This window comes from Trachinotus anak, unplaced genomic scaffold, assembly GCF_046630095.1.
Source record: "Trachinotus anak isolate AG129_WGS33_773 ecotype Australia unplaced genomic scaffold, CSIRO_AGI_Tana_v1 ptg000031l, whole genome shotgun sequence".
In the NCBI taxonomy this organism is placed as follows: Eukaryota; Metazoa; Chordata; class Actinopteri; order Carangiformes; family Carangidae; genus Trachinotus; species Trachinotus anak.
The window spans coordinates 6,615,343-6,627,644 of record NW_027273882.1 but is presented as its reverse complement, the minus strand read 5'-3'; the positions used below and the strand labels follow the sequence as shown (position 1 = coordinate 6,627,644).

Sequence of the window (12,302 nt, the reverse complement as noted above, 5' to 3'; positions counted from 1 at the left end):
ACAAACCACAAATCAGACTCAAACAGGTTCAATGTGGTTAGTTTATTGGATCAGGTCACAAATTAACAGTTAAAGAAGCACAAACAGTAGATTAGTTACCAACTTTGATGCATTCCTGGGTGGAAACTTTGTTCAGACTCATTTATGTATTTTCAGATTTTAACACAAAGTTGTTAAATTGTAAAACAATCGAGGTTTGTTAACACCTAACACTTTTCAGGTTTATGATTAAGGAATGTGAGGTTATTATTGCTGCAGCAGGCACTTCCTATAAATATTTTATATAGATTGTAAAAACAGGTTCAGAGGATCTTGACGTCCAGCAGTGTGATGTCTCCCACCACCTCCACCTGGTTGACTCGGCTGAGGTCCTTAACTCGGTGTTTGTAGTCCAACTGGTGGAGCCCGTTAACAGCCACCCTAAAGTGCTGGGATTCACACAGGATGATCATCTGCAGAGGAAACAGGTTTTACTCATTTCACAGAACTTAAACATGTGAAATCCTCACTGGGACCAGCAGCCCTAAAAACGAGTCATGGCAAGTCATAAATTGTCACAGTATAGAAAAATATTAAATGTCATAGTACAGTAAGACAAAATTGTCATAGCATAGGTCATAAAAATTTGTCGTTTAGCAAAACAGTATAACAAAATACTAACAACTGTTTTCTTTGTCTTTTTCTATTTAAAAAAAACAATATTACAAATGTATTAAACTCATCATACCAATGTGTGTCCTAGTTAGAATGATGTTTACTAATAGGGTAAATATGTAAAGTGAAATCCCATCATGTTATTTTTGTAAACAGAAAATGTATTTAACATTTAAACAGGGTAAAGTTGCCAGATCACAGGTTCTGAGCTGAAAAGCAAAAAAATATATATACATTTGTTCAGGTGGAAAACAAACAAAACAGTAAAATGTCAAAAAGCTCTAATGCGTTGTTCTAAAAGTGGTCCTCAACATATTTTAGTCGTCCTGTGGGAGTGAAAGGCCATCATATACCTCAAAGTATTGTCCTGTAGTGAACGGGAAGGAGTCCAGCTTGGTTTCCTCTGGGCCCCAGCACTCCGACAGGAAGGAGTTTCTGACGAAGGATCGATGCTTCAGTCGAGGATTCAGATGAAGAGCGATGTCGCTGCTGCCTGCCGTTCGGAGGTTCACCCCAAAACTGAAGGAAACGTGATGAAAACAGCAGACAAACAGACATATTCAACTCTCTGATTTTAATGTTTTTTTTCTAATTTCTGTAGTTTTGTTACATTTAACAGACAGATCCTTTACTGACAAAAAGTACTAACATCACTCTATAAAAATACTCTGTTCCAAAAGTCCTGCACTGAAAATGTTCAGCAAAAGTACAAGAGTATAAACAGGAAAATGTACTTTAAGTATCAAATTCAAGCTCTCGCCTCTTGCTCCGACAGTTTGTTTCTGGTCGTGACACAAAAGCTGTGAGGCTCAAAGTGCTGCTGACGTCGTGCAGGTGATGTTTACCTCTGTGCTCTGTGACTGCTTTCTGCTTTGATAGTGATGCTTCGTCCGACGCTCAGGCCTTTACCCAGATCACCTCTGAAGGGAACGCTCTGCACAAAACAAGGTTTAAAGCCAATATACACATTAACACTACTAAAAAAATCTAACTTCAGTGCTGCAGTGTCTCATTGTGTCAACTAGAGCTGCAGCTATTACTTGATTAGTCCATTGACAAAAAAAATAATAAATGGTGACTATTTTGATAATCGATTAATCATTTTTCAAGCAAAAATGCCAAATATTGTCTGATTCAAGCTTCTCTAATGTTAAGATTTGACACTTTTATGACAGTAAACTGAATCTATTTGGGTTTTCAGCTGTTGGTTGGACAAAACAAGATTTGAGGAGGTCACCTTGGTGTTTTGGAAAGTATAACAGGCTGTTCTACATGAAACACAATGACCATCATGCATCAGTGAAACTCACCAAGTCGCCTGTTGAGGAGTTTATCAGCTGGAAGAGAATCAAACAAGAAAATCAGTTTAAATACAATCACAGGTAATAATTAACATAAAGTCCCCCCATTTATCATTTATAATCAGCATGTAAACCTGTAATAGCTGCTTTATAATGCAGTTATAAGCAGCTATAGTGACATTTTAAGAGTTTATTAATGTACAGTATTTGTGCTACGTGTTTTATATTATTCCAGCTGTGTTTTACAATATTGTTGTTAAATATCTTATGAAATATTAATCTGATGACAGCTGCATTATAGTGTGTTAGAAACCAGTGGTTACATCTGTATAAACTGATCATGCAGGATGATTTAAAGACATCACCACTGAACATCAGATGGGTAATTATTTGTCCTTACATTCATCTCTGAGTCCTGCTTGGTCAGACTGGCTGCAGGAGAAACCGAAGGCTGAAAAACAACAGCGACAGCAGCTCAGAAAAACTTCATCACAAGTTTTATCACATGAAGAAAAAACGACAAACTTTGCTTTTATCCGACAACAGAGACTGTCGTCAGAGAGGGACTCACAGAGCTCGGGGGGAGGACGCCTGCAGCGTCAACTTTGATCTTCCCAGATATGCAGAGAGTGTCGACTCGCTCCAGCTCCACCCTGTGTTTAAACTCCAACACGTGAGCTCCGTTCACAGCCACCTGCCGCACAGACACTTCTCTGATCCAACACTGTACTGCAGGACTACCACTCTGACCTTGCACTCCTGATTAATCGACTCATCGATGCAGCTCTAATATAAATCATTGACAAAGACTCTTACCTTGAGACCGCTAATAGCTGCTCTGGAGCTTTTGATAATGTCACATGACCTTCGTCAGCAGCTACAGTTATACAGCTGTAGATGTTTCTGCTTCTTGTTCGCTTAAAAGCTTCTAACTCCACTGACATGACAAGTGAAACGATTGAAAGCTCCGGAGTAGCCACTAAATGGACGTTAAGGTGAGGTTGTTTTTTATACTGCTGTTTCAAGAATTCAAAGTTTAAATCTGACTTATTGTTTACAGACGCTGTTGAAGGTTTGTTTACATCAGTGCATCTGTAAACACAGCAGGAACATTTCCTATCAGTTTACCGACGTACAAATATGTCATACTGTCATATACCTGAAAATCCATCCGAAGCACCGGTCAAAGCGTCCTGCAGCAGCTGGGCTCTCACCTTAAACTTGTCTTTCAGGACAAGGATGATGAGTTCGAACGTCCCCCCGACAGTGAAGGGCATCTGGTACAGGATCTCCTCTCGGCCCCAGCGCTCCCTCTGCAGCGTGTTGCATACGATACACGGCGACTTCCGGAACCTGGGGTTGAAGTGAAACGCCACGTCGGCCCTTGGCTTCATGCTGCTGCCACATGTGAAGTCCACCTGGAACCTGCAGGACAGCACAGGTGAGTCAAAAAACTAAAGGCAATCTGCATCATTTCAGGTTTTCACCAAACATATGACTTTTTAAGAGCTTTTAATGCTGCATGAGTGCACTTCAATAACTTGTCTGTGTCATCTCATAGTTGCTCTGGTATGTGTGGAGCCTTAAACAGCAGAAAACTGACGGATGGATTAACCAGTTAAAAAATAAATGATTCGTGGATTTAGGTTTTATGAGTGAGTGAGCTGAACGACCGTCTCCTGACACCAAGAGTTATAATAATGTTACTGTCAGCAGCAGGCGAGACAAATATTCAGCTCACCTGTCAGCATTAGACGGCACTGAGCCCTGAATGAGAACCATCTCCCCCGGCAGCAGACCACCCAGGATGGTCCCAGCGAAGGGAATCACCTGCGGAGCAAAAAAAAGGTCAATTCATGAGACTGTCAGGTGAGTGAGACAAAACCAAACACTTGGAAACGTCCGATGAGAACAAGGAGATTCAGACGATTTGGTGACAGACGGAAAGAAGGATTTTGTGAATGAATTCAACATCAAACATCAATGTTTCACTGCAGACAGAACAGTTTAAATAACATGCAGACCACACCTCTGCAGACATGACCTGCCTACACGTTCACGACCTGCTCCTGGTGTCTTATTTGAAGGATAAATTCCAGGGAGATAAAACCAGAGATGGAAAGTTCTGATTACATTTACTGAAACACTAATACAATACTCATATAGATGCTTTCAACAAGTTATCTGAGGTTTTATAACGTTAGATGCTGGATTACAGGCAAAAACACCAGAACCTTTACTGGCTCCAGGCTCTTAGCCGTGAGGACCTGATGCTTCTCTTCATCATATCAGAGTGAAGTGGACATGTTTGGGTTCTGACCTGCAGATTTCTAGGGAAACTTCGACAAACCTTTTTCCACTATATTCATACAGTTCACAGGCAAAAGCTTCATCAATTAATCCAGAAAATAACCTTGTTTTGCCTTTAAGAGGTCACAATAATAACTGCCCGTTCTCACAGAGTCAGACTGACTTCAGCACCGACAGACACACTGAACTACGTCTGAAACTACTTTCTAGACTGAGGGTGTTTCAGTATTTTCCAGTGTATCCGCCAGTCGCGACATGGGCGGAGTTAAAGCTGCATGCAGATTAAACTGAATCGCTCTTTAATTCGACCGATACGAAAACGCCTGAGCTGAGTTTCGCTTTCTCATAAAATGCTTTGTAGGATAAAGATTGGACCTGGATGCTCTGCTGCAGTTTTGCTGAAATAAAGCTGTTTAGTGGGTGAGATGTATGTTGAAGTCCTGTTACACGACGTGTTACAGCTGATAAAAATGAATCAAACTGGGCGCTTAGCTAAGATGCTACCTAGCCTGCTCAAATCATCGATAAATTGTCAATCACACGGCTGTGGCTACAATGAAAATGAGTGGAAATCGACCGTGATGGTTGAGATGAAGACGCTGGGCATCTTACCGGGTTTAGAAACGTCTGTCTCGGGTTGGAAATCGACATTTTGGAGCAGAACAGCTGGGCTCTGCGCCTGGTTTGTTCTTCTGTTTACTTCCTGGTCCAACGTCAGCGCGGCTCACAGTCACAAGGAGCAGACAGATGAGATCCAAACCCGGAAGTATGATTAATATACGCGATTAAAATGTGTTATTTTAACCGCGGATAAACACGGTTAAGTCTCCAGTTAGAAACATTAGACCAGCTCTACTCTTCTCTGATTGAATACTTTACTTTAATACAGAGAGTGGCTCAGAGTGATGACGCAGCTGTCTGCTCCTTGAACACTAGAGGTGTGTGAGGTGATCGGTCTTCTGATTTCAATAATGATTAATTAGCCTCCACCCTGTTTATCGCACAGGTCAGACTTAGTGGATTCATTTCTCATCTCCAATAAGAAACTACTCGAAAAATATAAACTATTTATGTCACAATTTACTCAAAGTCTGGTCATTAACTCATTGTCTTCTTAATAATTTTACTTCCACCCCCGAAAAAGAAACGTAAAGTCATTACGTCTCTTTCTCGGTAGTTTTCTCTCTTTATTATTTGAGCGTCTTTTAGTCATTTGATGTCTATTTATTTGGTTTGATTCAGTTTATGACAGAGAGGAGCAGATATCCTCATCAGAAGCTGTAACCTGAGAGCAATTAGCTGTTTCCTATAGAAAATGACTCGATTGATGACCAAAATTGATTAGTAATCAGTGAAACAGATATTGGCCAATGTTACATTTATTGCAGCTCTATGTGTCAGGTATTAAATGACATGAAAGTGAAGAACAGAAATGTATTAGAGGTGGTGTCACTGCTCTATAATTTGTCACGTGAGGAGCAACAACTTTATTTTTTTAAGTGTAAAAAAAGTCCTGCTCAGTACACGTCTTGGTCAAATAGTTCAACATTAATTTCAAAAATCTTTATAGGTGTTGTTTAGAATAAAGACTAGATATAGCTGGCCTGGCTGTGTCCAAAGGAAACATGTCACCATTTCTCAGCTGAGAGTAGTAATTTCAAGAAAAGCAAGAATATATTTCCCAAAGTTTCATTTCAGCTTTAAACAATTAATGAGGAAAATCTTTAAATCCAACTTAACATTCTCAGTTGTGCTTAAACACAAACCATCAGCAGCAACGTGGTAATGAACAGAGTCGAGGCTTTGACGTAAAGTACACTGGACTTTATTACAATAAACTAAATACCTTTACAAATTAAACACAACATAAAAATCAGTCATAAAACATACTAATATCACATTTTATAAAAACATCAAACGCTACAAAGCAAGTTTATATACAAAAAGGAAAAAAAGAAACCTAAAAGATAAACACAGGATTCTGGTTCAAGCTTTACTAAGTTATCAAGTTAAGAGCATGTACATAACTCAATAAGCCCGTTCCTGAGCAGCTCCCTGGGCTGCAGTGAAAAACTCATTGGTGGGATTCCTGACAAAGTGATCACCAGTTTACATTATCAACCCAAGACAGATTACAATTAGGTCCTGTACAACAGCGACCGTTCATCTGTTTCTACACTCAGTATGTCCACCCGTGGATATTTAATTAAAGAGTCCGCTGTCCTCCCACAGTGTGGAGTGACGGCCCCCAGCATTGACCCGTTTCTCTGGCTGAAATGAAGGACAGTAGGTCGCTGCACCTCTGTCCTCAGAAGTCAGCATCTAGCCTGAAGGTGTTGTCTGTGGGGCCAGACATGACGCCCATCCTCTGGTACTCGCCCACTCGCTTCTCAAAGAAGTTGGTCTTTCCCTCCAGAGAGATGTTCTCCATGAAGTCGAAGGGGTTCTCTACCCGGTAGATCTGCAGACACATGACAGAGCGGAGGTCAGGTTATTAAAACGATTTTCTATCCTGAAGCATGATGGGTAAAGTTTCTCCTGAGATTGAAGCTCTGGTTTGATTTTCAGGACAAAGGCTGTTGAGGTTTGGGTCCATTTGTGTCCTGAGAATTAAAGCTGCAACTCTTGAGTCATTTCATCATCTGTTGATCTAATTATTGATCTTCTTGTTTGGTCTATAAAACATCTGATGACTGCTCAGGCTGTTATCAGCAGGTGTGATTTACACACTGATTCTTTCTGACTTATTGATCTTTAGTGTTTGACATGTAGCTGTAAATTTGGGATTGTGGTCAGGTCTGGCAGTAAATGAGATGTACCGTAGTATTACTACATCAGTTGTACTACAGTACAGCCAGACCTGGACTGGAGTACTGCAGGACTTTAGCTGAGGTCCGTTCAGTGTGGCGTCTGTCTCGTGCTGCTGCCGTCCGTCAGCGAACCACTCGTCCTCTGATCAGAGTCTGCAGCAGCACTCAGCCCCCATCACCGGCTGAGGTCCGTACCCCTGCGCCTCTCATCATCACAGACCTGGTCCTCGTCTACAAACCCTACATGGCACAGACCAGTCAGGAGCCCGCTGCTGAGGTTAAACTTGGTCTAATTATGTGAGTGGAAGTGACCTAAACTAGGAAGAGTTAAAGTTACATTTCACTAAAATGAACACCATGGACCTCAGATTATAAAACTTTGTGCTGACAGGAGAATAAATGACTAAACTAAAGCTTTACCAGCACCAGCAACTGTGAAACTTTCATTTCAAATTGAATTTCCAGGAGGTCCGGTGACTCTGCCTGTGTGAGTGGCAGCAAGCGTCAGAGTGAGATTTAAGGCTTCACCATGTCTTATCAACAGTCTGCCTGAGGACCAGCACAGAGAAAGCAACACTTTGAAGATTTCAAAACTGACTTTAACTGATCTGTAATTCACTTTCTAAAAGGGCTGAATTTTTTGGTTCAAGCAGACGATGAATCATCATCATCACATGTTGAACCCGACTGTGCCGGGTGGAAGCAGCTGAGCAGCCTGCAGCCGTTTCTGGGACTAATTCAATGTACATGAGAAACATTTCCAGGGCAGCGTGTTGAAAACAGCTGAGCGGGAATACTACAGAGCTCCAGCACTGAGAGCCAGTCCCGTTATCACCTGCTCGTACCGGGAGCCGTGGCTGAGTGGCGCGGTTACCTTAGGGAAGCCGAGCTCCAGCATCAGTCTGTCGGCCACAAACTCGATGTACTGCTTCATCAGCTCACAGTTCATCCCGATCAGCTTGACGGGCAGAGCCTCGGTCAGAAACTCCTGAACACAAAGACACAAAGAGCAGTTCAACAAAGTGAGTTAAAGCATCCACGGCCTGAAGACCAACCAGACGGGGGCGTTCAGGATCTTCACATTGATCCGTCTGCGTCGCTGTCAGCTGACCTGTTCGATCTCCACGGCGTTCTTGATGATCTTGGTGACGGTCTCTTTGGACGGCTTGTTGACCAGGTGTTTGAACATCAGACAGGCGAAGTCACAGTGCAGACCCTGAAAAGCAGCACAGTTAGACCACGACAATGGTTTATACGAACAGGCTGATAACTGCAGATCTGTTGATCAACTGATCAATGCAGCAGCTGATCAGTATTGATTTAAAACCAGATGAAGTGTAACATCAGTGTGGGGGGTGGTTACCTCGTCTCTGCTGATAAGCTCGTTGGAGAAGGTCAGGCCGGGCATCAGGCCTCTCTTCTTCAGCCAGAAGATGGAAGCGAAGGAACCAGAGAAGAAGATTCCTTCTACTGCGGCGAAGGCCACCACCCGCTCACCTGGAGGGCGAAGAACAGATACAGAGGATCAATACCAAACCTGATGGATCAGGAGCACAAACCTGACGCGGGGTCACGGGCAGCAGGTTTACCGTAGGTGGCGCTCTTGTTGCCGATCCAGTTGATGGCCCAGTCGGCCTTCTTCTTCACACACGGCAGGGTCACGATGGCATTGAACAGGTATTCTCTGAGGGTCAGTGAAGGCACCGTCAGACATCAGAAACCAGTAGAGACGATTTTATAACCAGCAAGACCAGTAGAGCTCTGCACAAGACCGGCAGAGTAAGACCAGTAAGAGCGGCAGGGTCGGCTCACCTCTCTTTGGGATCCTTGATGTAGGTGTCTATGAGGAGGCTGTACATCTCTGAGTGGATGTTCTCCATGGCGATCTGGAAACCATAGAAACACCTGGCCTCTGTCACCTGAACTTCCTGTGTGAAGCGCTCCACCTGGTGGTCAGAGAGTAAAACAACAAGATGAGGACACAGACTGGTTGATGTTTAAAAACCAGATGAAACCAGCGTCACAAAGCAGCAGGAGACGTGGTGACGTCTGACAGCTGTTCAGACGGTCTGAGGAGTCAGAACTGATCCCAAACCAGTAACAGATCAATACCGACGGTCCTGCTGTCAGGACCTTTCACACTCAAGGCAGGTCGTCCTCACCAGGTTCTCGTTGACGATGCCGTCGCTGGCGGCGAAGAACGCCAACACGTGAGAGATGAAGTAGCGCTCCTCGTCCTTCAGAGACTCCCAGTGCTGCAGGTCCTTGGACAGGTCCACCTGAACAAACAGAGGACGCTGAGGTCACATGAGGACGACCACACCACGGTCACGGTAACGCCTCACTCTTCAGTACTGCAGCGCTTGTGAGGGCAGAGGTGGTCACACTTACCTCCTCCGCGGTCCAGAAAGAGGCCTCGGCCTTCTTGTACATCTGCCAGATGTCGTGGTACTGGATGGGCAAGATGACGAAGCGGCGAGGGTTTTCCTTCAGCAGCGGCTCCTCCTCGCTGCTGCTCTTCTTCACGGCTTTAGGCTGAAACACAAATGACAACGTCAACCTCAAACACTCATCATACACATTTTATAACTGGCCGGATGAAGGTTTGACTCTAATGTGTCTTTATCAGAGGAGTTTAAATTAGAGCTGAGACACTGAACTACAGCTACAATATCAAACCTCCTCTGGTCTGAGTGAGTCAGTTGTGAGGACTTGATGCTCTTCCTGGTTTTATATCATCACAAAAACTTACAAAAATCCCAGATAAATGCTTCATGTCCTCTACTACATGTTCGTTTTCTCTCGTATGAAAATTACAACATTTAGAATGATCATCACCATCTCATCTAAGATCAACCTTTATTGATCAGCACTTTCCAGAGTTCATATCAATAAGTTTGCATGGGACTGAAAGCCTGCACACATCTGTGAGAAGAATGACTGCTCAGCTCAGAGACTTTAGTTTAGACGGTTCATAAAAACATTGACATGACTTATAATCTCTGGTAAATCAAACCTGTAGAGGTGAAGCCGAGTCACAACAGTAACAGCTGACTGTCCACGTTGGCGCCAGAACCAACATTTTAGGCGCCACATGAGCACAATTAACAAGACAAACTTCCGGTCACTGCCTTAAATATGAATATAGATGATGTATCTGATCGATCGGTTTTCGATCCGGAGTCTCGGCTGATTTTCAGTCACTTACCGCGGCATCGTCCGCGAAGATTTTCCGCGCGGTTTTGGACGCCAGGATGCGGGTGTTGTTGAGACTCGGAGGCTGAAAGAGAAACGACCAGAAACCATTCAAGCGACCGGACTCCAGTGTCAACACCTGTCGATACGTTTGATTTGATCACATCAGCAAACTGAAATACACGGTAACTGTGAGTCAGTCAGGCTGACCGGCTCAGAAAATGGCCGCCACAGGTTGTACCTAAACAACACCGTAAACCGTGAACTTTAAGGTAAAATAGAGATAAAAGACAAATAGATTTCAGATAAAACGACAGATTCAAGATACTTGAGTTTTAGAGTTTTTTTCTCACCGTATTTTCTTTGTCCAGCGACATGTTGCTGGTCTGGAGGCTGAGTTTGTTTTCATCCCTGACGGAAAGAGGAGAGCGAGCAGAAAGCATTTTGGCCCAAGATAAATAAAAGAATAAGTTAAGAAAGTAGAAGTAAAAGGCGGAAAGAGTGAATCTAAAGCCGGCGGACAGCAGACACCGAGGAGGAGCAGAGACTGAAGCGGACTCTGTTGTCTACTCGCCTTTTTATTGAAATCTTGGCGCTAGAACGCAGCCGGCCAATGGAGACGCAGCTCGTGCTGGCTCTTTAAACCGACGCTGCGACGGAGCCAATCAGGCTGCGAGCTGCGCTGACGTCACACCCGCAGCACTGCGGGAAATTCAAACGGTTGTTTGAGCCGCTGTTACAAAACTGTTAAAGTTAGCGCTTACGAAACATGGAGGGTCAAAGAGGACACACTTTACACTGAAAACCCGCCGAGCTGTCGTTTTACAGCAGGTCACGGGATTAAAACTAGTGTTAGAGTCGCCTGAAGTTAATATAGTTAATATAAACACAAAGCGGTCTGAGTGTCTAAGAATCCGGTTTTACCTCCCTGTTTATTTCCCACAGTCTGAACCGGATAAATAAATGAACCGAAGTTAAACAGTTTTTGTTTATTTCTGAATTTTAACGTGTCTGCCACGGATCTGCTTTTCTCCCAGCTTCAGTGAAGTGTTGTCATATATTCGCGACGGTGTTTACTGTGTTTATTTCTGGTTTGTTTCCCGCCGCCGCCGTTTTTGTTTACACATGAAGGCGTTGTCGCCACCTCAATTTAGCGCCAAAAATCATTTTTCACGTCAGATATTATTGAAACTCTGCGTTTAGAGCTGTCAAACGTGTTGTCGGGTATGAAAAGTGGAACTGACTTCAACGGTTTGGCCCAAAAAACCTGTTAAAATACCCGAAGACAAAGGGACACGTCCCGCTGACCCGTCGGCCTCTCGGCAGTCACATGACGGACAGATTCAAACACCGGGTTCTTGTGTGTTTGTGTTTCTGGTGTGTTGTACCTTTCATATGTTCAGCTTTCAGCCTCTGAAACAACTGTTTTATCTTAGCTTTTCCCTCTAAAATCAGACGTTATCCAACAGATTTCTTCCCTGCAGGCGAGGCTGGGACAGGAACTGTTTCCGGGTCACGGCCCAGGCGAGCGCTCTGATTGGTTCCCCGGGAAGACGACGACCCGTGTATATCTACGTCATAGTCCACTACGCCGCCTAGCGACCGGGATGATCTCATCTTCTGAAGACTGACATATTTACGTCACTGGTCGATGATGCTTTACCCAGAAAACAACTAAACACAAATCTGTGACACTAACTTCTGTACTGATGAATATTTGGGAGAGAAAAAGTCGTCCACAACTTTGCAGAGCTCGCGGTGACAGTTCCAGGTGACTAGTTTCCTCGACAGTCCATGACCAAAGATATTTAGTTTACAACGACAAAGAGCAACTTGTGCCATCTGAGGCCAGCACCTATAGAAACTGAGGTTATTTTGTGCTTTTTTTAAACCGATGTGTCACTTCTCTGTCATCATACGCTGCTTTTCATCTCTGTTTAGTCACTTTTGTTTATTATGATTTTACATCTATTTTTAGTCCTTTACGTCTGTTTTGTGTCTGTTTGTATAGTCGTTTGATTTCCAACTAAAA

General features: G+C 43.5%; 2 protein-coding genes and 1 non-coding gene across 3 annotated transcripts; all 3 read right to left on the bottom strand.

Moving 5' to 3' along the window:
• Window positions 1-23: 23 nt before the first annotated feature.
• Window positions 24-5,035, bottom strand: lgals8a (galectin 8a). The gene is made up of 9 exons (XM_071467454.1): window positions 4,878-5,035; window positions 3,697-3,785; window positions 3,170-3,380; window positions 2,527-2,649; window positions 2,356-2,406; window positions 1,965-1,991; window positions 1,500-1,588; window positions 1,008-1,173; window positions 24-452 (listed from the first exon to the last, which is right to left on the bottom strand). Exons 1-9 carry the CDS (start codon window positions 4,914-4,916, stop codon window positions 303-305), a joined length of 945 nt encoding a protein of 314 aa, XP_071323555.1. The 5' UTR covers window positions 4,917-5,035; the 3' UTR covers window positions 24-302.
• Window positions 5,036-6,074: 1,039 nt separating this feature from the next.
• Window positions 6,075-10,855, bottom strand: LOC139612168 (ribonucleoside-diphosphate reductase subunit M2-like). The gene is made up of 10 exons (XM_071467449.1): window positions 10,624-10,855; window positions 10,284-10,355; window positions 9,467-9,610; window positions 9,238-9,354; window positions 8,888-9,021; window positions 8,665-8,759; window positions 8,439-8,572; window positions 8,187-8,291; window positions 7,950-8,063; window positions 6,075-6,726 (listed from the first exon to the last, which is right to left on the bottom strand). The coding sequence occupies exons 1-10, from the start codon at window positions 10,711-10,713 to the stop codon at window positions 6,574-6,576; spliced, it is 1,158 nt and encodes a 385-aa protein (XP_071323550.1). The 5' UTR covers window positions 10,714-10,855; the 3' UTR covers window positions 6,075-6,573.
• On the bottom strand, window positions 7,159-7,294 carry LOC139612525 (small nucleolar RNA SNORD94). The gene has a single exon (XR_011686576.1). It is a non-coding gene; the product is annotated as a small nucleolar RNA SNORD94 (small nucleolar RNA).
• Window positions 10,856-12,302: the final 1,447 nt, after the last annotated feature.